The sequence below is a fragment of the Acomys minous genome (assembly GCF_964271855.1).
Source record: "Acomys minous genome assembly, chromosome: 3".
Lineage (NCBI taxonomy): Eukaryota > Metazoa > Chordata > Mammalia > Rodentia > Muridae > Acomys > Acomys minous.
Window position 1 is genome coordinate 94,651,257 of NC_140485.1, and position 26,047 is coordinate 94,677,303.

The 26,047-nt window shown below is 44.1% G+C and overlaps 1 protein-coding gene across 3 annotated transcripts in view; it reads left to right on the plus strand.

Moving 5' to 3' along the window:
- AFG1L (AFG1 like ATPase) overlaps positions 1-26,047 on the plus strand; it is a 171,038-nt gene that overhangs the window by 30,043 nt on the left and 114,948 nt on the right. For 2 of the 3 annotated variants that reach the window (XM_084774452.1, XM_084774451.1), the window contains exons 3-5: positions 8,690-8,741; positions 17,938-18,039; positions 19,574-19,704. In XM_084774452.1, coding sequence (XP_084630578.1) covers positions 8,690-8,741; positions 17,938-18,039; positions 19,574-19,704 — 285 coding nt within the window. The remainder of the gene's footprint in view (positions 1-8,689; positions 8,742-17,937; positions 18,040-19,573; positions 19,705-26,047) is intronic. The other variant, XM_084774453.1, reaches the window with a different exon arrangement.

Genomic DNA, 26,047 nt, shown 5'->3' on the forward strand with positions numbered 1-26,047 from the left:
ACTGTTTTTCTATTTTCATGGTTTTTACTGATTCACATATTCATTCAGTAAGTTGACCAAACACAGCATTAAGCATCATATTTCAAAGGACGGTTTCTGCCAGGAGTGTTCACAGGGGTCAGTCCACCGTGGAGGGGAGGGCGTGGCAGGCAGAGCCTTTAACAGGATGCAATCACTTAGTCGCACCTCCCCCTTAAAGCTAGCCGTGCTGAGCTCCTTCCCAGCTATCCTTGCGCTCTCTGTTGCTGATGACTTTCTGTGCAGTTGGCATCTTTAAGCGCTGTCTAAGATGTTACATTCCTTTAAGCTTTTCAAGAATTAGATATTTTCCTTCAAAGCTTTTTGTTTTCAAAATTAGTTTTGTTCATTTGTTTGTTTGTTTATTATATTGTCTTTTGTGTGTACATGTGTGAACATGCACACACGAGTGTGCCAAACTGCACGTGTGAAGGTCAGAGGACAACTTTTGAGAGTCACTTCTCTCCTTCTGCCATGTGGATCCCAGAGCCTGGACTTTGTCAAGCTTGGTTACAGGTGTCTTCGCTCACAGGGCCATCTTTTCAGGCCTCAGTGACTTGACTTCACTTCTCTTCTAGTCTGGTCTCCCCTCCCCTCTCTTCCCTTCCCCTCTCTTCCCTTCCCCTCCCCTCCCCTCCCTTCTTCTCCCTTCCCCGCCCCTCCCCTCCCTCCCCTTTCTCCTCTTCTCTTCCCCTACTTTCTTGAGATAGGGTTTCTCTGTGTAACAGCCCTGGCTGCCTTCAAACTCACGATGTAGACCAGGCTGGATTTGAACTCCCAAAGATCCGCCTGCCTCTGCCTCCTGAGTGCTGGGATTAAAGGTGTGAGCCACCTTGACTGGCTTTATTTTCTCCTCCTCTTCTTTACATCTGTTCTTGTCTGTATGTGTGTGGGAGGTGCTCCAGTGGAGGCCAGCTGTTCTTTCCTTCTACCATCCTCAGCGTCAGGCTTGCTGGTGAGCGTTTTTATCTGCTTCGCTCAGGAGGTAGAGGTAGAAAGGCCAGAATTCTCTCTAGAGTACATAGGGGGATCAAGGTCACCCTACACTGTGTGAATCCCTTTCTCAACAACCAACCCAATAAATAAACAGGCATATAAACAACAAACAGAAAAGGTCCCCCTCGCCATCTGCATACTCCATCGTCCATGGAGTGTGCAGAGTCCAGCAGGTGAATGCGTGTTTCAGGACACACTGTCATGACTGTGGGCGGCTAGCTTCCCAGGGAGATGTGAGCCGCACAGCTTTGAGGCACTGCGTCACTGCAGTGGTGATGGAGACCATGGAGCTGTCCTGGTTTGCTTTCGCCCCACTGGGCCTCAGTGACCCTGCTTTCCCTGGACGCTGGCTTGGCTTGTGTGTGTGTGGAGCAAAGGAGTGTGGTATCTCTCCTACAACACGGTCCCATTCATCCCATTTGGCACTGTATCAAGAATATATATTTTTTTTAAAGATTTATTTATTATTATGTATATAGTGTTTTGCCTGCATGTACACCTGAAGAAGGCATCAGATCACATTATAGATGGTTGTGAGCCACTGTGTGGTTGCTGGGAATTGAACTCAGGACCCTTGGAAGAGCAGGCGGCGCTCTTAACCACTGAGCCATCTCTCCAGCCCAAGAATATTCTTAACATATGCTACTTCTTTGTTTCTTTGAGACAAAATCTCGGCACATAGTCCAAGTCCACCTGTTGCTGCCTCCCAAGTGCTGGAATTAAAGACATGTGGTGTCACCCTCTTTAGGGACCATCTTCTGTTGCCCACACGTGCCTTTGCTAACTTTCTTTTCTTGGTCTTCTTGAGCCTGTAAGGTTGGCACAGAGTAGGTGCTTAGTGTTCAATCCGTCTTCGTAGCTTGAATGAGTAAAATAAGTAACAAAGCTGTCACGGAAGAGGCATGAAATAATTCTATGTTGATTTGAGGGCAATGTGGCAGCTCTGGACCTGTCCATGTGCCCGGGAGTTCTTGTTTCTGTGTCTGTCTCTGGGAAGGAGTCTGTAGCAATAGTTCCTAGCTGGTATAGAGGATGCCTGCAATCCCAGTGTCATTCTCAGAGCTCACAGCAAGAAGCTGGTGTTTTCCCCAATCACTTCCTCTTAATGAGTTGCTGATCATTTTGAGGACTGTGCTTATGTCCTGGTGTCCCATTGACAGAGGCCAGGGTCAAAGTTTCAAATAGGAGCAGGAGACCAGCAAGTGTTTGTTGGAGAATTGCTTCCTGTCACTTGTCTCCCAGTGGCACAGAGGGGTCCCTAAGGTCCCTAAGGTCCCAGCACAGGGGAGGGTGAGGAAGGAGGAGCAAAGCTTGAAGCTAGCTTGAGCTACCTAGCAAGGCCCTGTCTTTAAAAAGTTAAAAACCATTTATATCTGTATATTTTGCTACAGTCAGAGACTGCACAGGTGTTTAGTTTTCTTTCCTCTGTGTAGACAGGGCCTCTCGATGTTTACCAGGCTGGTCTCTAATTCTTGGCCCCAATCCTACCTCAGTTCCTGGCTAGTTAGAACTGTAGGCGAATACCATCATGCTTAGGAGTGCTTCCTGTCGCCCTTTCTACCTCCCTTCTCTCTCCTTCCCTCCCTCCCTTCCACCGGATGCTTAAACCCCACAGCTTATTCCATCAACTTAAAGTACAAATACTGCCAGTCAGTGGATAGATGCACACACTGGGGGCTGTGTCCACACAAGAGGAAAGCTGTGTGGGTTTGAGTTCCTGAATTTGCTACCTCCTGTCACTCTGCCGCAGCAGCTTTTTTCCACGATGACATTAAGCCAACAGGACTGGGTTTGAGCAAGGGACACACACACACACAAACACACAAACACACACACACACACACACACACACACACACACACACACACACACACTCTGAAGGTGTCTGGGGTAGGTGACACATCCTTGTTCTGTCTACAGCTCCACGGCTGGCTTCTAGCTGCTGCTCTGCAAGCCATTTCTTGTGTGTGTTGTTGTAGAATTTGAAAGCCCCTTTATTTAGATACTTAAATAGGCTTAATTATACTAGTAAACTGAACAAATTGATGTACTTTAGGTTAGGAGGGCTCTTTTGAAAATCAGCTAAAGCCATTAAAAAAAACATTTTCATTTAAAGGGAGTTTATGGATGCTAGCATATAGTTCTTTTTTAGTTTTTAAAGATATGGAGAAACCTGAAGGATGTACTTTTATCAAAAGTGGTCCACGTGGAGGATGCTGTGATGCCAGTTTTTAAAAGATGTAATTATGCTCACACTCCAGCTGGAATCATTGTCTCTGATTCTGCCATTTGGGGAGATAATAATGCAGTTGGGGGGGGGGGAGATGGGGAAACAGGAAAAGTAATATTCCTGCATTTTAAACAAATTAAAAACAATACTTTTTATCTTAACAGCAACACCCTTGTTACCTAGTCGCCCTAATGAAAATTGTTGCTGGAGCGACAGAGGGTGATGATCCCGAGAGGCAGAGGGCGCACGCATTTTAGCTTAGAAAGCTTAGAACCACCACAGATCATTATGGATAGCATTAAAAAAAAAACTTGTTTTATTTTAATTTTTGAGATAATGTCTTGCTATCCTTGCTAGCCTTGCATGTGACCTCCTCCTGCCTCTGCCTTCTGAGTGCTGGGATTACATGGGTGCATCGTGTGCCCAGCACCTTGAATCTTTTTTTTTTTTAATGTTAAAATTGTAATAACACAGAAAACAAAAAGAGAAGATCTAGATCATTAAATGTAAGTAACTGGACCAGTGACTTCGTGTTTACAGCATTTAAAGCAAAGGAGTAGTATTGAAAGCAAATATTCTAGAACATCAATGTGCAAGTGGGCTTTTTCTTGTTTGTTCGCTTTTTTTGAGACAGGGTTTCAAGGACTTCAGGCTGGTCTTGAACTCACTGTGCAGCTAACGACCTTGAATTTCTGATCCTTCTACCTCCCTCAAGTGTAGGGCTGTAGAGGAGAGTTATCACACACAGTGGATGCTCTAATCCTAGCACTCAGGAACAGAGCAGGGAGGAGCTCTGTGAGTTGGAGGCCAGCCTGGTCTACAGAGTGATTCTGGGCACGCTGGGACTACAATGAGCCTTTGTCTCAAGTCTCTGAAGAAAGAGACGGAGGAAACACTAGAAAAATGGAAAGGTAACTCGTGTTCACAGATGGGTAGAATTCATATTGTGAAAATGACCACCCTACCAAAAGCAGTTTACGGATCCAATGGGATACCCATAGTACTCTTTACTGGACTAGAAAAAGACACCCTAAAACTTATATGGAACCAGAAAAGACCCTGGACAGCCAAAGCAACCCTGAGCAAAAAGAGCAGTGCTGGAGGGAGTGCCATTCCAGACTTCAAGATAAGTTAGACAGTTAGAGTCGCCAACCAAAATGGCGCTGGCACAAAACCAGACAGTGGATCAATGGACCACAATAGAAGAGCCAACGTGAGCACAGCCATCTAATTGAAAAAGAGGCCAAAGACATACATTGGAGAAAAGAAAACATCTTTGACAAATGGCATTGGGAAAATCTGATGTTCATATGGGCAGAAAAAAAAATTAAATTGGAAGCTATAGTGGTCTCTCCACACAGAAATTAACCCCAAGTGGATTAAAAAACAAAACAAAACAAAAAACCCTCAATGTGAAACCTGAAACATTAAAATTGCTAGAAGAAAATAGGCAGTAAGTGCTCTGAAGTACAGCATTGGGAGGGGCTTTCTGAAGTGGATCCATTTGCTTACATAGTAAGGCCAAAAAAACAAAAAACAAAAAACAATAAAATTAAAAATATATATACTTTAACAGGATTTGTCTTTTGTCCTTGTGGTTTCTGTTTTTGTTTTGTCTTGCCTATTGAGCTTCAACATTATAAGAACAAACGAGCAGGAAGGTAGGAATAAAGGTGTAAAGGCGGGCAGCCGGTTTACGTGAGAAGTATAATTTGATGGGCGTGGCCCCTGAGAGGAGGGGCGTGGCCTTGGAAAGGCAGAGGGGAAAGGGTTACTGACAGGGGCAGGGGGTGGGGGGCGCAAGGTTGTAGTTTCACACGGGAAGCTGCGGGATTCCAGACACCTTCTGCTTTCTCTCTATAACGAAGCGGGAACTGTATGTGAAAGCGGGGACGGGAAGTGTAGGCTAGCTCCAGGGAGGCTGAGGAGGCTGAGGAGGCTGAGGAGAGCCGCTGCAGAGTAGGCTAGAGGAGGTCTGGAAACGCTGCTGCGCTGCTCTAGGCTCGTCTGTGGTTCCAGGAAGCAAACCCTGGGGGCTGCTGCTCTGCTGTTGAGCTTCTTCCCCAGGCTGGATATAGATCTGAAATTGCTTGAGCTTACTAACTGTATTGTCTAGATTTTTTTTTGAGATAATTATTTTCTGTTCATAAGTGTTTTGTCTGCATATGTGAGGAGGCCAGAAGAGGGTGTTGGATCCCCCTGGAAATAGAGTGGATAGGTGGTTGTGATGCTTTGTGGGTACTAGGAACCAAACCCAGTCTTCTGCACATGGAGAGCTGCAGGTGCTCTTAACCTCTGAGCATCTTTTCAGCTCCCCCTCACTCTGCCATACAATTTTTAAATAATTTCCTTCCTTCCTTCCTTCCTTCTTTCTTTCTTTCTTTCTTTTCTTTTCCTTCCCTCTTCCTCCTCCTCCTTTTTTTTTTTTTTTGGTTGTTGGTTTTTCGAGACAAGATTTCTCTGTGTAGCCTTGGCTCTTCTGGAACTCACTCTGTAGACTAGGCTAGCATCAAATTCATAGAGGTCCACCTGCCTCTGCCTCCCAAGTGCTGAGGTTAAAGGCACGTGCCACCACCTCCCAGCTGTAGCATGGTTTTTTTTATAGTGGTTCTTTTTATTATTAGCTGTCACTGTTACTATCTTATCATAGGTAGGTGTATAGGGGAAAGTATGGCATGCACGAGGGTGAGGACAGTCAGAGCATGGAGGTGTTGGAGGCTGTGTTTCTTGAGAAGGGAGGACTGTTGTATGCAACATCACTTAAAGGGCCGGTGGGCGCGCTCAGCAGGTTACGTGCTTGCCACCAAGCTTGGTGTCCTCTGTGTGATCTCTAGGACTCACATGGTGGGTGGGGAGAGCGGACTCTCAGAAGTTGTCCTCTGACCTCAACGTGTATGCTGTGAAATACACGTGTGCCTCCACTTACACCCATATAAATAAATAAATAACTGTAATAAAAATTAAATGTCATTTATGTAGACTGTTCTCAGCCTTCATTGGTGGAAGGTATCCAGGTTTTATTTTTGTTTTATGTTAATTAATTACTTTTGTTTTTTGAGACAAGGTCTCTCTGTGTAGTCCTGGCTGTCCCAGAACTCTCTTTGTAGACCATGCTGGCCTCGAACTCACAGAGATCCGCTTGCTTCAGCCTCCCAAGTTCTAGAATTAAAGGCCACCACACCTGGCCTGGTATCCAGGATTTAAATTAAGTAGCCAGAAATTATCTATTTTGTTTACTAACTTTTTTTTTGGTGGTGCTGGAGATTAAATCCAGGGGTACCTGATGGGCTGAGGTTCTACCTCACAGCTTCATCGAGTCCTTTTTTTTTTTTTTTTTGAGGCAAGATTTTGTTCACTATGTAGTCCAGGCTAGCCTTGAACTCACTGTCCTCTTGCCTGAGCCTCCAAATGCTAGAATTTCTCTGGATACCAAGCAGTATCTCTTTACCATTAAAAAAAAAAAAAAAAGGTCCAATGCAGGGCCTGCCATGGTGGTGCAAGCCCCTGTCTCAGCACTCACAGGCAGAGGCAGCGAGAGTTCCAGGCCAGCCAGGGCTACATAGTGAGACCCTGTCTCAAAAACATCACTGCCCCATGATAATTTCACCAAACCAAGCCCAAATTCAATTTAATTTAGGAGAGGAATGGGAAGTTAATATGATTAAAATACATTATATTAAAATTTCAAAGTATATTCAAGTATATTTAAGAACATATAAAGCAGTGTAACAAACTGTACATGTAACATACAAAAACGTGGCAGGGTGCTCTTTCTAAAATATATTGGATTATTGAATAGGAAGGAAAAGAAGAAGACAGGCCCCTCAGTGCTTTTTCCTGGCTGCTTAAGTTCTGAGTGTGAGCTCTGGCCATTATATTTGACAGGAAGCAGTGTCTGTAGATGTTCATTTTGTGTGCAGTGGGACATGTCACGGAAATGCTGCGCTCTAAGTTGAATTTTGTTTATTTAGTATATTGATTGCATCATGTGAACGGTACCAGAGGGGTGGGGTGGGGTGGGGGTAGGGGACTATTTCCAGGTGTGGTGGTTCACACCTTTAATCCCAGAACTGGAGATCTTTATGAGTTCGTGCCAGGCTGATCAACATAGCGAGTTACAGGCCAGCCAAGGCTCTACTGTCTTAAAAAACAAACAAACAAACAAAAAACCCAAAACCTCCAAAACAGTAGCAGCAGCAACAACAAATTATTCCTACAGAACATATTTTGAAAAAATTTGAATTACCACAGCACACCCAGTTATCTAACACAGAATTGCTTTCAAAAGATTTCTAGCTGAACCATGGTGGCACACACCTTTAATCCCAGCACTCAGGAAGCAGAGGTAGGCAGAGCTCTGTGAGTTCGAGGCCAGCCTGGTCTACATAGTGAGTTCTAGGACAGCCAGGGCTACACAGAGAAACCCTGTGTAGAAAACCAAAACCAAACCAAAACACCCCTAACATGCAGAATATGCATAGAGATTATTGGCTTTTATGTTAGGTTGCAGATTTGATATTGATCTAAAATTATTTAAGGGTTTCATGCTTTGTGTGTGTGTGTATGTGTGTGTGTGTGTGTGTGTGTGTGTGTGTGTGTGAAGTTTAAAATAGAGAGACACAATGTTTCACATAAAAAAGAAAGAAAAACTGAGATGCTGGCAGAAGTGGAGATCTGTTTCCAGCCAACTCTTAGAATAGTGATGTGCCGGGAGCCGGGGGAAACGGTGCTGATGTTGGAATGAAGGTGGAGAAGATGCGCTTGCCTGGCCTGTCCCAGGGTGTGGCCCACATGGGGAGGTAGAAGGAGCCCAGGGGTTGTAAAACAGAAACAAGAACAGTATGGCTTGGACGCTGAGTTGAGTTTTCAAATTTTGTCTTTTAAATCACAGCTCTGGTTTATGTAGTCCAGACATCCTCCTGCCTCAGCCTTCTGAGTGCCGGGATTACAGGTGACTGCCACTACACTAGTAACTATTTTAACCACTTCTGACTAAACAGCTCACTGGTAATAAATGCAGACATAATTCTGTATATTACTTCTACCCATCTGGTCATGTTACAAAAATGGGACCCTATAACCCTACACAGGAACTTCTCGGTTCTCCTCCGCCCCTGGCAAGCATACTTTCTACTTCTTGCCTATACGATTTTTGGTTTATCTGAATACTTCATATAAGGGTCATAAGGATTCTTTATGTGACCAGCTTATTTTACTAATACAATGTTCTCAAGATTTATCCATGTTGTGGTCTATCAAAAATACCTTCCTTTTAAAGACTGCATAATATTTTGGCTTTGCAGACTTTCACAGCAAGTTTTTTCTACTTATTGTATGTAATGGCCCCTTGGTGTCCTATATATAGCACGGTTGGGAACATTATGTATATGATTATGTGTAATTATTTTCATGATAGAAAATTTGTAATCTGTTCTTAATTTGCAGCTTTTTTCAAGGAACAAACCTCCAAAGGGCCTGTATGTTTATGGAGATGTCGGTAAGTGTTGAGTAAGCGCTGGGCGGCTCCATCAGGAGGCTCTGCAGCTTCCCTCAGGGACAGAAGCTTCCACGGCCACACCTTTCAGTCCAACACCTGAAGGAGCACCAGGCTGGGGGAGTGGGAGGAGGGAGGAGGGACCTCGGCTTCCACCGTGGCTTCTCATAGGCTGTGGCCATATTCTAAGGCACAATCACATCACACAATCCCACATCAGAGTGCAGGATCTCATTACAGCACGGTTGTCTGGCTTACTTCTTTAAAAAAAAAAAAGCTTATTCTTTTTTACCTTTTAATTTCCACACACATTTCTATTAATAATCTAAGCCCTTAGAGTAATGACTTGGTTATTATCATACACCCCGCCCCCCCCCAAACTGGTCTTACTATGCTCCTTGAGCTGGTCTCAGTGTTGTGGACTGAAGTATTCCCCTGCCTCAGCACCACCCTGCCTTGCAGTTCCCTTTAAGTTAGTTAGTAGATTCTGTTAGGGCGTTAGTGGTCGTAGTTCCTTGCTCTCCTGCACTGGGCAGACTTGTCTTTTCTCAGCTCCGAGACTGGTTGTGAGTTGTGAGATGGATGGACGCGGTTCCTTTTCACTAAGAACAGGTGTTGTGTGCTCGCGCCTGGGACACTGCTCCCAGCCCTCGCTCTGGCCACCTCTGTTCTCTGGGAGCAGCACATCACACTTCCTGTGTGCTCACTTTCATGCTCAGTCATCGCAAAACTCTGTTCTTTGTTGTTCCCGTTACCTTAACCACTTCACCGTAAATGGAGATGGTTAGTGCAAAAGGCTGGACAGACAAGGCCGGTGAAGCTTGCTCCATAGTCTAGCTAATTGAATGGAGCTATGGTGTGAGTAATCGGTCTGAGTTCTTGAAAAAACAAAACAAAACAAAACTAGCCACAAATGAGGTGCAGACCTGTAATCCCAGCTCTCAGGAGACCGAGGCAGCAGGTGTGTGAGCTTGAGGCTAGCCTGGGCAATGTTGTATGGCCTTGTCTCAAACAAAACAAAGAGGGAGGGAAAGGGGAAAGAGAGGAGGTGAGGGAGGGAGAGAGGGAGGGGGACTGAGAAAGAGAGGGGGAGAAAGAGAGGGAGAGGGAGAGAGAGAGAGAGAGAGAGAGAGAGAGAGAGAGAGAGAGAGAGAGAGAGAGAGTGTGTGTGTGTGTGTGTGTGTTTGGATAGTTACCAGGATGGTAGGCCAGCCACAGGCATGGCCGATGGATGGCTTTCAAAGGCACTAAAAACAGCTGAGATAACTGGGCTCTGGTTTGCAACATTTTAACTCTCCTTAATCTTAGTCATCTGGCCTTGTAGACTATTTAACACAGGTGTAACTACTCTTCTCTGGAGAAAATGCCAGGTTTAAGTCATGACTCTTAGAGACTAAAGCAACATTGTGAACTTGGTAGAATTTAGTGTCAAGCTCTACTTTTTCCCAAGTCCTCTGGTCTCCTCCTCACCCCTTGACTGGTGTTTGCTGAGCATCTACCTGGTAACAGGCAGCGTGATGCTCTTGGGGATGTGGTGAATACACAGATGAGCCATTGCTCACTCCAAGTTTGTCCCTAGTTCCGCCCCACCCCCACACCCCACCCTCTAATTTTCTCCAGCCTTCAAGTCCTTGGAGACCACCCTTCTCTTCTGTGCTGTGAGTCTGATTACACCAGGCCCCTCACAGAGAGAGATTCGTCCAATATCTGGCCTTGCATGTCTGGCTTATTTTACTTAGCAAAATAGCTTCAAGATGCATCTATATTGTCCCACACAATAGATTTTTCCCCTTAGAGTCTTTGTTTTCACGGTCTTCCTATTTTCAAACCTTCAGTTTAGTTTAAATTTTATAAGTTTGAAGTGAGGTAATTTGAAGAATGTATCATGATATTTTTGCAGGGGCCAAAAAAGTCTAATCACACAAGAATTTTCTCCCTCTTAAAGGCTGAATAATATTCTGTCTCATGTGTGCCACAGGTTGGTATCTACTTATCTGTCAGTGGGTATTTTGAGTCACCCTGTCTTCAGTTATAGTAAATAATGTTGCTATGAACACTACTATATAGATCTTTGCTTGCATTCACACTTTAGGTTATTTTATATACCCCAAAGCGGAGCTGGTGGACAATGGTTGTTGAATATAAAAAGAAAGGAAAGGAAAGGATTGCACCTAGGTATGGTGGAGGAGAGAGTTTATTATAGATATGTTTTTATGTTTTTTTTTTAATCCCTCTCTTTAATCTTTGCTTAAAACGTCTTGACAACTGCAGCTCTGCTTCATACTGGCTCATGCTCAAAGACCTTTCTGTGGCAAAGTCAAGGATCTGACTTCACCTGAGTGGAGATGTCAGGAAAGAACTCAGGCCGCAGGGAATACTTATGTACATGTGGCTTAATTTCTAAGTGTCTGGTTGATCCCTAGTTGATTTTATTGCGGCCATGGAACATACTTTGTCTACTTCAACTCCTTTCATGCCTAAGAAGACTAACTGTGACTTAGGGTTGAATAGTGGGTGTGTACTTGAAACATTAACCCCTTACCGCTGTGTGTAAAATACTCTGTGCCTCCATTTTGTCAAATGTTATGGAAATCCGAATCCTTGCTGTTTTTCATTTCATCTTTACCAAGATAAGCATGTTGACACCTCCCACATTTATTAGATCATTTCTCCTTTTACTTTCACTTAATATGTGTTGAAGCCTCTATGTGAGCACATCTGCATTTATTTATTTATTAAGATTTATTTATTATGTATACAATGTTTTGCCTGCATATATACACCTGCAGGCCAGAAGGCAGCACCAGATTTTATTATAGATGGTTGTGAGCCACCATGCGGTTGCTGGGAATTGAACTCAGGACCTTTGGAAGAGCAGGCAGTGCTCTTAACTGCTGAGCCATCTCTCCAGCCCAAATATTTATTTATTTATTTATTTATTTATTTATTTATTATGTATACAGTGTTTTGCCTGCATGCACACCTGCACGCCAGAAGAGGGCACTAGATCTCATTATGGATGGTTGTGAGCCACCATGTGGTTGCTGGGAATTGAAGTCAGGACCTCTGCAAGAGCAGACAGTGCTTGCTCTTAACCTCTGAGCCATCTCTCCAGCCCCACATCTGCATTTAATATTGATGTTCTTCTTTCCTTTGACTGAGCCTGCTGTGGGCTGGGGTTCCAGCTGTGGGCCACTGTGCCCCCTTGTATTCCACCTTCTGGATGGATCGATTATCTTATTATGGATAAGATAATAAGATACTTCTTTCTCTAGCAGTGCTCCTTGATTCCTTGTCCAGTTTGTCTGGGATTTGTATAATTATTGCAAGTTTCTTATGATGAGTATTTGTGGGGTCGATCTTCTCAGTTTTTACTTTTACCTTTTAAATTTTTTTGAGGTTTAATTAATTCATTAAGTCTATGTGTTTGGGTGTTCTGCCGCCATGCATACAATCCCCAGGAGGACCAGACGATCCCCCGGAGCTGGAGTTCTAGATGACACTGTGGTGCTGAGAATCAAACCTGGGTCCTCTGGAAGAGCAGCCTCTGGGCCGTCTCTGAAGCCCTCAGTTTTCACTGTTGACATGCGTGTCTGAGTATCATGAGGAGAGTCTACACTTTTTACCTTTTGTTATTTATCTCGGGCCTTTTTATTGGACTATGTGGTCCAGCTAGTTTGATGGGATGGAAGGATTCCATTTCACAGCCCCGTTGCTGCTTTTGTTCTAAGATGGAGTTTCATACAGCCCAGGCTGGCCTATAGCTATTTCTGTAGCCTGAGATGCTTCTGAACTCCTGATCCTCCTGCCTCAACCTCTCCAGGGCTAGGAGTGCAAGCCTGTGTTACTATACCCATCTTGTTCTTAGCTGTTGTTGTTTTTAATTTAAAAATTATTTTATTACTGTATTAGTTAGTTTGCTTGTTTTAGTTTGTATGTACATGTGTCTCCATGTGTGTGTGGAGGTCAGAGAACAGCTCGTGGGAGTGTGTTCTCTCCTTCTACTGTGGGAACCCAGAGATGGAACTCTGGGGGTCAGGCTTGGTGTGTCCGTCCCTGCTACACTGGCCTACCTGCCCTGTCCTTAGTTCCTGAAGACTGTTTTGTATGTCCTGGTTTATTCATATGATTAGTTTATTTGTTGTATCTTTAGTATTTATATTTTAGTTACTCCATCCTGTGATTGTTTAAAACATCTTTATTTTGTTATAGTCTTCCTACGTGCGTGCCCAGCATGAATTACTAAGCTTACTGCTGTGTCATGTTCAGCCATGTAGTGTAGTACTTTTTTTTTTATTCCTCCCACCTACCTAAGACTAACATTTGTGCTCATATTGGCCACTACTCACATACGTGCTGTTAACCCTGTAATACGTCACTTTCATGGTTTGTCTTACATCTTATTGAGGCAGGACTTGCTCTGTAGTCTATGATGGCCTCAAATTCATTTTGTAGCCCAGATTGATGTGGAATTGATGCTGGTCCCCGGGTTTTCTTAGTCTTGTTCCTTGTTCTGCCCCAAGTACTTGTGGTAGCACCTTATCCGTGCAGGCATTCAGGCAATATAGTGATTAAGTGACTACGGCATATTTATTATGTTTAAGTAAGATTTTGAAAGTTACATGGTTAAATTAACATGTGGCTTAATATTTTCTTTCTTTCTTTCTGAGACGTGTCTTGCTCTGTAACGCAGCCTAGCTTCCAGCTCACATGATGATGACCTTGCTCTATGTTAAGCTCAATTGAAAGAGTTTGTACAAATATCCAGTATATATAGTCTTCCCATTTTTGGTTGGATTAGTCAAGAGCTTTCCTGGATCAGTGTTCCTTGCAGCAGCATTTGACAGTTCACCGCTTTACTGTTTTTTTGGTAAATGTAAAACTGAGACTCTGCTGTTCCTTATTCTAGCCAGAAGTTCTGTACTGAAGATTTTGGGAAGAGTCACTTTTCAATTTAATTTCAATTTTTATGACAAGTCTGACTGGGGATTGCATCTTCAAATGCAAAAAGACCTGGCGTTGAAATGCATGAGCTTAACGTATTCTACAGTGGAGGGCAGCCCAAAACTGAGTCTGTGTCTCCCTGCCTGCTCAGCTGTCTTTGAATTTTAGTAACTGCATCTCCTGATGCAATGTGGGGACGGGGGGGGGGGGGGGAGAAAGAGGAAAGAGAGGGCGGCAGAGGAGGAGGAGGACTGGAGATAGGACCCTTACGTCTTGGATTCTGAGGTATGAACTAAGTGTGGGTACTGCTGTGGTCCCCCGGAAGCTAGGTTTTCTGTGAGAGAGAAACATGGTTTTGTGCTCGCCTGTGCTCAAGTGACTGACATTCAATTGCTAGTACAATTCCAGGGAGTAACATTTTCGAGGATGGAAAACTAGATCATTTACATTCTAAAGCTTGATTATCAGAGTTTCTGAAGTAGAGCTTGTCTTAGTCAGGGTTTCATTGCTGTGAAGAGACGCCATGACCAAGGCAATCTTGTAAAGAAAAATATTTAATTGGGGCTGCTTTACAGTTTCAGAGGTTTAGTCCATTATCATCACGGCAGGAAGCATGGCAGCGTGCAGGCAGGCATGGTGCTGGAGAAGGAGCTGAGAGCTCTACATGTTGAGCCACAGGCAGCAGAAGGGGACCGTGTGCCACACTGGGCATAGCTTGAGCATGTGAGAACTCAAAGCCCGCCTCCACAGTGACGCACTTCCTCCAACAAGGCCACACCTGCTCCAGTAAGGCCGCACCTCCTAATAGTTCCACTCCCTATGGCCAAGCACTCAAACACATGAATCTATGGGAGCCAGACCTATTCAAACCACCACATTCTGTTCCCTGGCTCCCACAGGCTTGTAGCCATGAGATAATGTGAAATGCATTTAGTCCACCTTCAAAAGTCCCCATAGGAGCTGGAGGGATGGCTCAGAGGTTAAGAGCGCCACCTGTTCTTCCAAAGGTCCTGAGTTCAATTCCCAGCAACCACATGGTGGTTCACAACCATCCATAATGTGATCTAATGCAGACAGAACTCTGTATGCATAATAATAAATAAATAAAACATTAAAAAGTCCCCATAGTCTATCACAGTCCCAACAATGCTTAATAGTTCAGCTTCTTCTGAGATTTATGCAATCTCTTAATTGTAATACTCTACAAAGTCAAATAAAAAACAGATCACATACTTCCAACATACAATGATACAGGATGTACATTTTAATTCCAGAATGTGGAGGAGGGAGCATAGTAAGGAAACACTGGGGCAAAGCAAGAGGGATACCGAAGCCAGGCAAACTCCAAACTCAGCATCTCCGTGCCTGCTGTCAAAATGCTCTTCAGAGCTCGAACTCCTTTCAGCTTTGTTGTCTCTCTTGAGCTGGTTCCACAGCCTGTTAGCAGCTCTCCTTGACTGCTCTCTCATGGCTCTGCCACCTCTTACCTCTTGGTGTCTCCAGGGCAATCCAGGCTTCGCCTTCACAGCGTCACACAACGACCTCGCTAGGCCTCCATGCAGGGGCACCCCGGATGCACGCCTGCCTTTAGCAACGCTCCTTAGTTGAGGAGGGAGAATCCGTAAACCTTTTCTTCTATTCTTGACTCTAAAGGCAGAACAATATGGCTGAAGCTAACAGGTTCTGCTGGTCGTGGTAGCTGGAACATGGCTCCCTTCTTCAAACACATCTTCACCAGCTTTCTGTTTTCAATGGTTTCCTTTGCTGCCTAAGCTTTGCCACCCTGGAACATTCTCTATAGATCGGGCTGACCTTGAACTCAGAGATCTGCTTGTCTCGGTCTCCTGAGTTCCGGCTCCTTCTGCTGAGATTAGAGGCCTGTACCACCACGCCTGGACCTAAGCTTCTCTTTCCTTTTCACAAGATGGAAGCTTAGCTGGGTGGGATCTTGTCCTGAGGTCACCACTCTCTTAATTCCATTTAATCTGTTTACTCTGTTTATCTCCTCGAACACAGGATTTAGCTTCATTCTCCTTCCTGGTACCCCTTCAATCCTCGGACCATACATTTTGTATTTTTCCTTGCTCAGCTTGCTCCTACTCATCAAAATGCTCTTCATAAGAGTTGACATTAGTTACCCCACCACATAATCTATACTAGACTATTTTGAGATTTCCTTCCCTTTTCTTTTTGGTTTTGGAGACAGAGTTTCTCTGTGTGTAGCTCATGCTGTCCTGGAACTTGCTCTGTGGAACAGGCTGGCCTCGAACTCACAGAGATCTGCCTGCTTCTGCCTCCCAAGTGCTTGGATTAAAGTTGTACACCACCACGCCTGGCTTATTTTGAGATTTCCTTTGTCCATTCAATGAATCCAAAAACTCTTCACTTTAGCCTCAGACAAACTTTTCAGCAAGGGCAAAAGCAGCCATGTTCTTTGCTAAGACATCACAGGAACTCTCTCTAGGCTGCATACTAACATTCTTCTCCTCTGAAACCACTCAAGCCAGGCCCCATAGTTCAAATCACCCCCAGCAACACTGTCTACTGTTCTTTTACTGGTATGTCCATTAAGCAGCACTTAAAGACTCTACTGCTTAGCCGGGCATGGTGGCACACGCCTATAATCCCAGCTCTCAGGAGGCAGAGGCAGGTGGATCACTGTGAGTTCAAGGCCAGCCTGGTCTGCAAAGCAGGTCCAGGACAGCCAAGGCTACACAGAGAAACGCTGTCTCGGGGAAAAAAAAAAAGACTCTACTGCTTTCCCAATACAAAGTCCCCAAATCCACATTTCTCCAAACAAAAACACACTTAAGCCTATCGCAGCAATACCCCACTCCTGGTATCAACTTCTATCTTAATTTGGGTTTTATTGCTGTGAAGAGACACCATGACCATGGCAACTCTTACAAAGGAAAACACTTATTTGGGGCTGGCTTACAGTTCAGAGGTTTAGTCCATTATCATCACGGCAGGAAGCATGGCAGCGTGCAGGCAGGCACGGTGCTGGAGAAGGAGCTGAGAGCTCTGCATCTCGATCTGCAGGCAGCAGAAGGAGACTGTGCGCCACACTGGTGTAGCTTGAGCATAGAAGACCTAAAAATCCCCCTCTACTGTGACACACTTGCTCCAATAGTGCCTCAGCTGCTCCAGTAAGGCTCCGCCTACTAATTGTTCCACTCCCTATGGCCAGGGACTCACACACATGAGTCTATAGGAGCCATACTTATTCAAACCACCATGGGGCTCATTTTGAAAAAACGTGTTCTCAACAATAAATAGAACAGAGTATTATAACTGACCGTGTTCTTCTGCATTTATTGTTTAACTTTTTGCCTCCTAGAAAACCTTATTTGTATCTATTATTACTATGCTACTATTACTATGACATACTGGGGTGGGGTGTGGGACCAGGTTCAGGTGGCCAGGGCTGCCCGGGGTGGGGTGGGGTGTGGGACCAGGTTCAGGTGGCCAGGGCTGCCCGGGGTGGGGTGGGGTGTGGGACCAGGTTCAGGTGGTCAGGGCTGCCCGGGGTGTGGTGGGGTGTGGGACCAGGTTCAGGTGGTCAGGGCTGCCCGGGGTGGGGTGGGGTGTGGGACCAGGTTCAGGTGGTCAGGGCTGCCCGGGGTGGGGTGGGGTGTGGGACCAGGTTCAGGTGGTCAGGGCTGCCCGGGGTGGGGTGGGGTGTGGGACCAGGTTCAGGTGGTCAGGGCTGCCCGGGGTGGGGTGGGGTGTGGGACCAGGTTCAGGTGGTCAGGGCTGCCTGGGGTGGGGTGGGGTGTGGGACCAGGTTCAGGTGGTCAGAGCTGCCTGGGGTGGGGTGTGGGTGTGGGACCAGGTTCAGGTGGTCAGAGTGACCGGCACGTGCTTCACCCGCTGTGCCATCTTACCAGCCACCTTCTCTTGATATTCTTACTTTTACTTTCTGAATTCCCCACTGTTCCCAATATATAATAATGCCAATAGGTCAATTTATTCTAGTGTCTTTTAGAAGAAAAGACAGGAGGACAACAGTCATGCCAGGTTATGAGCAGACCTCTTAATGTTGACTACAAACAGGATTATGACGAAAAGGGACATCAGTCTTTTAAAGCCAGTTCATCCGGAAAGCAAACGCCTCCTCCGACCGGCAGAATAACAGCCTCTGGCTTCCCAGCGCAGAGAGCTCTCATTATCTCAAAGCTAATGAACAATCATTAGTGTAATCAGCACATGCTGTTTAATGGTGTTCTTAAATTTTCTCATTTTTGTTTTTAAGGTACAGGGAAAACAATGGTGATGGACATGTTTTATGCTTATGTGGAAATGAAGAGGAAAAAGCGGGTCCATTTTCATGGCTTCATGCTAGACGTGCACAGAAGTAAGTTAGTGATCCCCAGCAGCAGTTTTTTCAGTGTGATAACCACAAAATCATTTTCCTTTTCAGCGAATAAACATGTAAGCTTAAAAAAAAATAGGCCTTTGCTTGAAGTGAGAATTTCTTTGATATCTTTTGTTTTGTGGTATATGGAAAAAGGAATGCATCTAGAGTAGTGGCACACGCCTTTAATCCCAGCACTCGGGAGGCAGAGGCAGGCAGATCGCTGTGAGTTTGAGGCCAGCCTGGTCTACAAAGCAAGTCCAGGGCAGCCAAGGCTACACGGAGAAAGCCTGTCTCGAAACAACAACAACAACAACAATAACAACAACGACAACAAAAGACTTAGTTCTTTTTTTCTTTTTTCTTTTTTAGGTTTTTTGAGACAGGGTTTCTTTGTGTAACCTTGGCTCTCCTAGACTCACTTTTGTAGACCAGGCTGACCTCGAACTCACAGAGATCCTCTTGCCTCTGCCTCCCAAGTGCTGGAATTAAAGGCATGAGCCACCACGCCTGGCTAAAAGACTTAGTTCTTAAGATCACTTCAGTGATGCATATTAGAGCACAGAGGTTAGGCTTGGTGAGGAACGGTAAAGCCACACCTGTTTCAGGAAATTCCTACATTTCTTACTGTGTTACCTACCTATCTTGGAGGCACTCAGTTTGTATTTGCATGTAGATCTTATAGCTCTGTTTGGAAACCTTTCTGCCTGTCTGTCCATCTTGGGTTTTAAAGTTTCTATTCTATTTTACTCTAACTCTATTTTGTTTGCTTGAGATGAGGTTTCTCTGTGTAGCCCTGGCTGTCCTGAAACTTGATCTGTGGGCCAGGCTGTCCTTAATTTAACTCAGAGACCTTTCTGAGCCCTGGGATGCCACCACACCAGGCTTTTTGTTTGTTGTTTGAGACAGCCTGATATAACTTCCGACCCTTCTGCATCACCTCCCGCTGGTGGGATTCAAGTGTGTTCCATCTTGCTTATCTCTTGGTGTTTGTAGATTAGTTCATTTCCTGTATGGTTTGCCTGGCAGCTATATCTCCCTAGAATAGGAACACTGCTTCCCCACTCCCAGTACTTCAGTGTTTAGTATAAATATAGCGCAGGAGCAGGAATGGTTTGAGTGTTTTGGGTTGGAGGGAAGAGAACATTCTGATTAGATATGCCAGACAAGCTGTGTATTTCCCAGGTGGATTTCTGGCCTCTACTCTCATCACTAAAACCCTCGGAACAATCCAGTCTGTGGGTGCATCTCACTGCCTGATGTTGTTGCTTATAAAGTGATTCAACAATGAGACAGAATGACCTTGAATTCCTTATGGTTTTAAGACTACGGTATTTAAGTGAGTTGCTTTGAAGCAGAGAAAGTGCAGCTCCCTTCAATAATCAAATGGTGATGACTGAACTCCGTGCTTGTGGAATCTAAGCTTAATTCTTATGTCCAAGTTAACTTTCCTTCAGAGATTAAAACTGCCTTCTAGTTCCTTGAGTTTTTCTATTAATATAACATCCTGTCTGTTTTGTTTCATACATCTCAGGGATACATCGCCTTAAACAGAGTCTGCCAAAAAGGAAGGCTGGATTCATGGCTAAGTCATATGACCCGATAGCTCCCATAGCTGAGGAAATCAGCCAAGAAGCTTGTCTCCTGTGCTTTGATGAATTTCAGGTAAAGCGGAGATCTCTTCATTCTTTTTTTCTTAGGTTTTTCTTATTACTTTAAAGTGTGTGTGTGCGCATGCTCATGCGTGCACGTGAGCATGTGAATACTCACAAGTGTATACACGCACATATATGGGGATGTGTATTTGAGTGTGAGTGTTCACCAAGGCCAGAGGCATTGTGTCCCCTGGAATTGTTACAGGTGGTTCTGAGCTGCCTGACTTGGGTCTGGGGAATGAAACTCAGGTCCTCTTGCAGAACACTAAGTGTTCTGAGCTGCTAAACCATCTCTCTAGCCCTAAGTGGAGATTTTACACAGGTATAGAACGGCATATTGAATGAAGTATGAATACTTACAATTTGTTCCTGGTCTTTTCAATATTTTATGAATTGATTTCACAGATTCTCTGTTACTACTTCAATTTTACTGACTTGGGCTGGAGAGATGGCTCAGCGGTTAAGAGCAGTGACTGCTCTTCCAGGGGTCCTGAGTTCAATTCCCAGCAACCACATGGTGGCTCACAACCATCTATAATATGATCTGATGTACACTGTAAACATAATAAATAAATCATTTTAAAAAAAAAAAAAAAAAAAAAAAATTTTACTGACTTGTTTAAAGTTTCACAAGCCATGACCTACCCAGGATAAATTGGCCCCTGCTTCTGTGTGGCCACTGGGAAAAGAAAGATTTTATGTAGTTGTGCTTTAAGATCTATTTTATTATTCATTCATCTGTAAGTATGCATCTGTATGTATGCTTATGGCTTGTCCTATTGGCCAGAAGAGGGCGTCGGATGCCTTGGAGCTGGAGTTACAGGTGGTTGTGGTGCTGGGAACTGAATGTGAGTCCTCTGCAAGAGCTTTAGCTGCTTAGCCATCCAACTAGCTCTTTTTAAGTGGTAGCTGGAAGCAGGAGGAGGGGGAGGAGGAAGAGGAAGAGGAGGAAAAGGAGGAGGAAGAGGAAGCAGAGGGTGAGGAGGAGGAGAGTATATGGCATGCAAAGCCTGAAATAGTAATTTATTTTAAGAGAAGTTTGCCAACTTGTAAGTTACAGCAAATGGCATGTGTTTCTCTCCTCCTCCTCCTCCTCCTCCTCTTCCTCCTCCTCTTTTCTGAGACAGGGTTTCTCTGTGTCACTATGGATGTCCTGGACTCACACTGTAGACTGGCTGGCCTTGAACTCACAGCCATCCACCTTCTCTGTCTCCCGAGTGCTGGGATTAGACGTGTGTGCCACCATGCCAAGCTATGTTTCCCTTCTTCTATACCAGACATTTAGATTTGTAAAATAGTGTTTGAGTTTTAAAGGCAAACAATTGATAGATCTCATGTTAAGCTCAGGGGTACGGTTTGTGATAAAGTATGGTGCTTTAAGTGAGAACTGTTCCCATTGACTTCGGTGTTCAAATATAGTGGTGGAACTGTTTGGGAAGGATGAGGAAGTGTGGTCTTGTTGGAGGAAGTGTGTCACTAGGTGTGACCTTTGAGGTTTCAAAAGCCCAGGCCATACCCAGTTAGCTCTCTGTGCCTCCTACTTGCAGATCAAGATGTAAGTTCTCAGCTTCTGCTCCAGCACCAAGCCTGCCTGCTGCCATGCCAGGTGGTCATAGACCCTAACCCTCTGCAACCGTGAACCCAAAGCCAGTTTTGTAGAAGGGATCTGTTGTTATAAATATTAAAAAGGTCCCAGTCATTTGCTATTACTAGTAAAGACTGAGAGCCAGATATTGGGGTGAAAACCTGCTAGCTCAGAGGGGCAGACAAAGCACCCAGCTGACCGTCCGACTCAGCTATGATCTCAGAGGAAGTATCCCCAAAAACTTACTAGCTCAGCTGATAGCTCAGGAGGAAAAGCCAAAAAACTAAAAGCCAAAGAGCTTGCTTTCTCAAAGCTCAAAAAGCCCCCTCTTATTATCCATGCTGTCCTAAATACCCTTCAACTAAAAGTCCTTCCTACTCTTTAATCCCTGATAGGTGGTTTCTTGTTCTACCTCTTAACCCAGCGTTAACTTTATTAAATCCTGTGTACAGAAAGCTCTTGACTTAAAGGTGTGTGATAGGGCTGAGCCAGACCACCATCACCTGTTTACAGTAAACAGAAAGTTCCTGTGTTAAAGGTGTGTGTTAGGGCTGAGCCACACCACCATCACCTGTTTACAGTAAACAGAAAGCTCCTGTGTTAAAGGTGTGTGTTAGGGCTGAGCCACACCATCATCACCTGTTTACAGTAAACAAAAAGCTCTTGTGTTAAAGGTGTGTGTTAGGGCTGAGCCACACCATCATCACCTGTTTACAGTAAACAAAAAGCTCTTGTGTTAAAGGTGTGTGATAGGGCTGAGCCACACCACCATCACCTGTTTACAGTAAACAGAAAGCTCTTGTGTTAAAGGTGTGTGTTAGGGCTGAGCCACACCACCATCACCTGTTTACAGTAAACAGAAAGCTCTTGTGTTAAAGGTGTGTGATAGGGCTGAGCCACACCACCATCACCTGTTTACAGGAAACAGAAAGCTCTTGTGTTAAAGGTGTGTGTTAGGGCTGAGCCACACCACCATCACCGTTTACAATGAGCAGAAAGTTCTTGGATTAACGGTGTGTGTTAGAAGTCAACCACACCAAATAAGAAACAACGTTTTACAATTCACCATCTTGGGGTTCACAATGGCATCAAATATCCTGCCACAGAGATCTTTCCTCTTGTTTTCTTCATCCATATTAAGGCAGCTTGGCACTCACTCTTATATTCTGGAACCTCAAAGGTGTCCTGAGGCAAGGCTTCTCCAGAATAGCAAGTACTCCTTGCCTCTCTAAAGAGCTGCTTTAAGCACGCTAATGCAGAAAGAGAGGGCTTCGCTGGAGATGGCACCCAGTCAACAGTTATGCAGCTTCTAAGAATGTCAGTCTGTGATGATTCATGTATAGTTAAGGCTCCCATAGCTGCGGTAAAACGTCATCGCCAAGGGTTTTATATAGATTGGAGTCTACAGGGATAATAGTTCATGATGACATATTGCAGGTGGCAGGTGGCTGACAGCTACAGCAACAGCTGTGGCCTCACAAACAGGAAGCAGAGTGCTAACTCAAAGTGGCCCACGTCTATTGCAACCTCAAAGCCTGCCTCCAGCAAGGTCATCTCTTCTAATCATCCCCCAACAGCCACCAACTGGGGACCTCATCAGTATTCACATGCCTGAGACTTAAGGGGAATATTTCATTCATGCTACCATAACCAGGAAGGGCTGTATCTCCTCACTTGCCATTAGTATCCTTGTAACTAACATAGTTTTAAATATGTCAGTCTGTGTAGTTAATTTTTAAATTTCATTTCTTCAAGTTTATTTTGGTTTATGTGTATGAATATACATCAGATATATGCAGTACCTGTGGAGACCAGAAGAGGGCATTGACTCCTCTAAAATCTGAGTTATGGATGGTTTTAGCCTCCTTCTGGGTACTGGGAACTAAACTCAGGTCCTATGCAAGAGCACCAAGTACTCCTAACTGTTGAGCCGCCATCTTTCCAGCCCCTTTTATTTTCACTCTAACATTTTTTTAAAAATCAAGGATATGTTGCTATTTAACCTTTGAAAAATGATTCATGCTTTAAAATTTTTTATGTCTCTGTTTATCTCAGTAATATAATTGTCATTTTTTTTCTACTATGAGATGAGGATCTAGAGGTATCACAATTTCCAAGAATTGTCTCCCCTTTGCTCTGCTGAGATGGCTCTGCAGATAAAGATCCCTGATGCTCAGGCCTGGTGACCCAAGCTCAATACCTGGAACCCACAAAAAGGTGAAAGGAGAGAACTGATTCCATAGAGTTTTTTTTAATGATCTCCACACCCATGCCACCATTGCACATATACCCACATGCACACATTAACAAGCGTTCATGACATTTTACAAAAAGAGTAGTTGGGCTGGTGAGGTGGCTCAGTGGGTGAAGGCACCTGCCGCCAGCCTTGTGACTTGAATTTGGCTCCCAGCATCCACGTGGTTGTCATCTGATATCCACATCTATAACTGGACCTGAACATACATAAGTAAGTAAGAAATAACACACATAAGTAAGAAATAAAGTAATATGTAAGTAAATAAATTGACTAATAAGTAATTAAATAAATGTAATTTTAAAAAGAACTGTTACATTTAGCTTTAAAAATAAGTTAAAAACATTCAGAGAGGCAACTGTCATGTTTGCATGGCATGAGAGCTTTTGAAAAACAATACTAAGAAAAGTTAAGGAACTACTATACTTTGAATGTGCAAAGCATTTGGTCCTGAAAAGGCTCTATAACAAGCAGGGCTGGTATTATACCTGTTAGACATAGTGGGCACAGTGTCTGGGGCCCATGATATCTCTGGGAACTCTTGAAGGTGTTTTAACTTGGCTTCTTTCTTTCTTCTCTTCTTCTTCTTCTTCTTCTTCTTCTTCTTCTTCTTCTTCTTCTTCTTCTTCTTCTTCTTGTTTTTAATTTGGGGGACTTTTTTGTTTTGTTTTTTTAGACATAGTTTCTCTGTTTAGACTTGGCTTTCTTCAATATGTTTTGTAGATCAGGGTGGCCTGGAACTCACAGAGATCTGCTTACTTCTGCCTCCCTGAATACTGAGAGTTAAGGTGTGTGCCACCACCGGCTTACCTTGGCTTCTTTTAAAATTCAAAGAATGATGTAAATATGTAGCAATAAACAAGTTGTGTATATATTTACATCCATGTTATATTTGTTTTCATTTCATTTTTGCTTATGTGTATGTGTGTGTGCCTACATGAGTTTATGTGCACCATGGGTGTACAGATGGCCACGGAGGCCAGAGGGCACCAGATCCCCTGAATCTAGAGTCATAGGCAGCTATAAGCAGGCTAGCATGAGCGATGACAAACAAGCCTGGGTCATCTGCAAGAATATTGAGCATTCCTAACCACAAGGCCATCTTCTCAGCCCCTTAATTCTCTTCTTTCTTTCTTTCTTTCTTTCTTTCTTTCTTTCTTTCTTTCTTTTTCTTTTAGTTGTATGAGTAATTTGCCTGCCTGTGTATCTGTGTACTGTGTGTGTGTACATTGCACATAGAGGCCAGAAGAAGGCATCATCTCATCAGGAACTGAAGCTACAGACAGTGTGAGCTGTTACTTGGGTGCTGGGAATCAAACTGGGTCCTCTGGAAGAGCAGCCAGTACTCTTAGCCACTGAGCCAGCTCTCCATGCATTTGTTTTCATATCAACACAGTTATAGATTTTTGTTGTTTTTTTTATTAAGGAAGGATCCAATGAAGGTATATGCTTTTGGGTTCTCCAAAGTCATAATCTTCCATGAAATCCTAACAGGAACTTGGCTGTACTTTCCATTAAGTTCCTAATGGGAGGAAGGAATCAAGAATAAATGTCTAGATTACTGTTTAAATAAGCTGGGTCTTAAGAGAAACACAGGCAACAAAGAGGGTATTTCTTGTTACATATTGAGTGTCTTAGTTACTTCTCTATTGCTGTGAAGAGACACCAAGACAAAGGCAACTTATAGGAGAAAGAGTTTATTGGGGGCTTGACAGGGCTTGACAGGGCTTGACAGGGTTAATCCATGATCGTCATGGTGGAGAGCATGGAGGCAGACAGGCATGATGTTGGAGCAGTCGACAAGAGCTTACATGTTAAGATAACAACCATGAGGTAGAGAGGGAGAGTCAACTGGGAATGCCATGGGCTTTTTAAATCTCAAAGCCCACTCCTTGTGTTATACCTCCACCCCAAGGCCACACCTCTTAATCCTTCCCAAACAGTTCCACCAGCTGGGGACCAAACATCCAAACATATGAGCATATGGGGGCCGTTCTCATTCAAACACTACACTGAGTGAGAGAAGCTCTTAAAAGGATCTTGCCTGCCAACACAACTAATGGAGGTCTGTGTCATCACCTGCCTCATCCAAACTTGGTTTGATAGTCATCCCAGATGCTTGTCTCTATATCACAGGACCTTTTCTGTCCTACTACTAAATAGACTCTGCCTGTCTATAAGTAGACTACAAGCTTGTCAGCAACCGTGGATCTGTGCTTCTTATAGGTTTGATCTAACTAGGGAGACACTTATATAGGGGACCCTGTTGGACCAGTGACCTCTTTGTCTCTATGTGTTCAGGCACTACTTACTTAGGTACTGTATTTCCAAATGAATGTTGTAGGAAGATGAATCATTCTTTCTATATTAAATAATGCAATGAATTGTTTCAGCAACAGTTTTCTTTAACCAGCTAGTTTACCAGTGACTGACACAGGGAGACTATGACTTATTATTAAGCTGTAAGCACTATGCTGGGCAGATTCTGAGCTACTCTAATCCTAGTACCTTTAA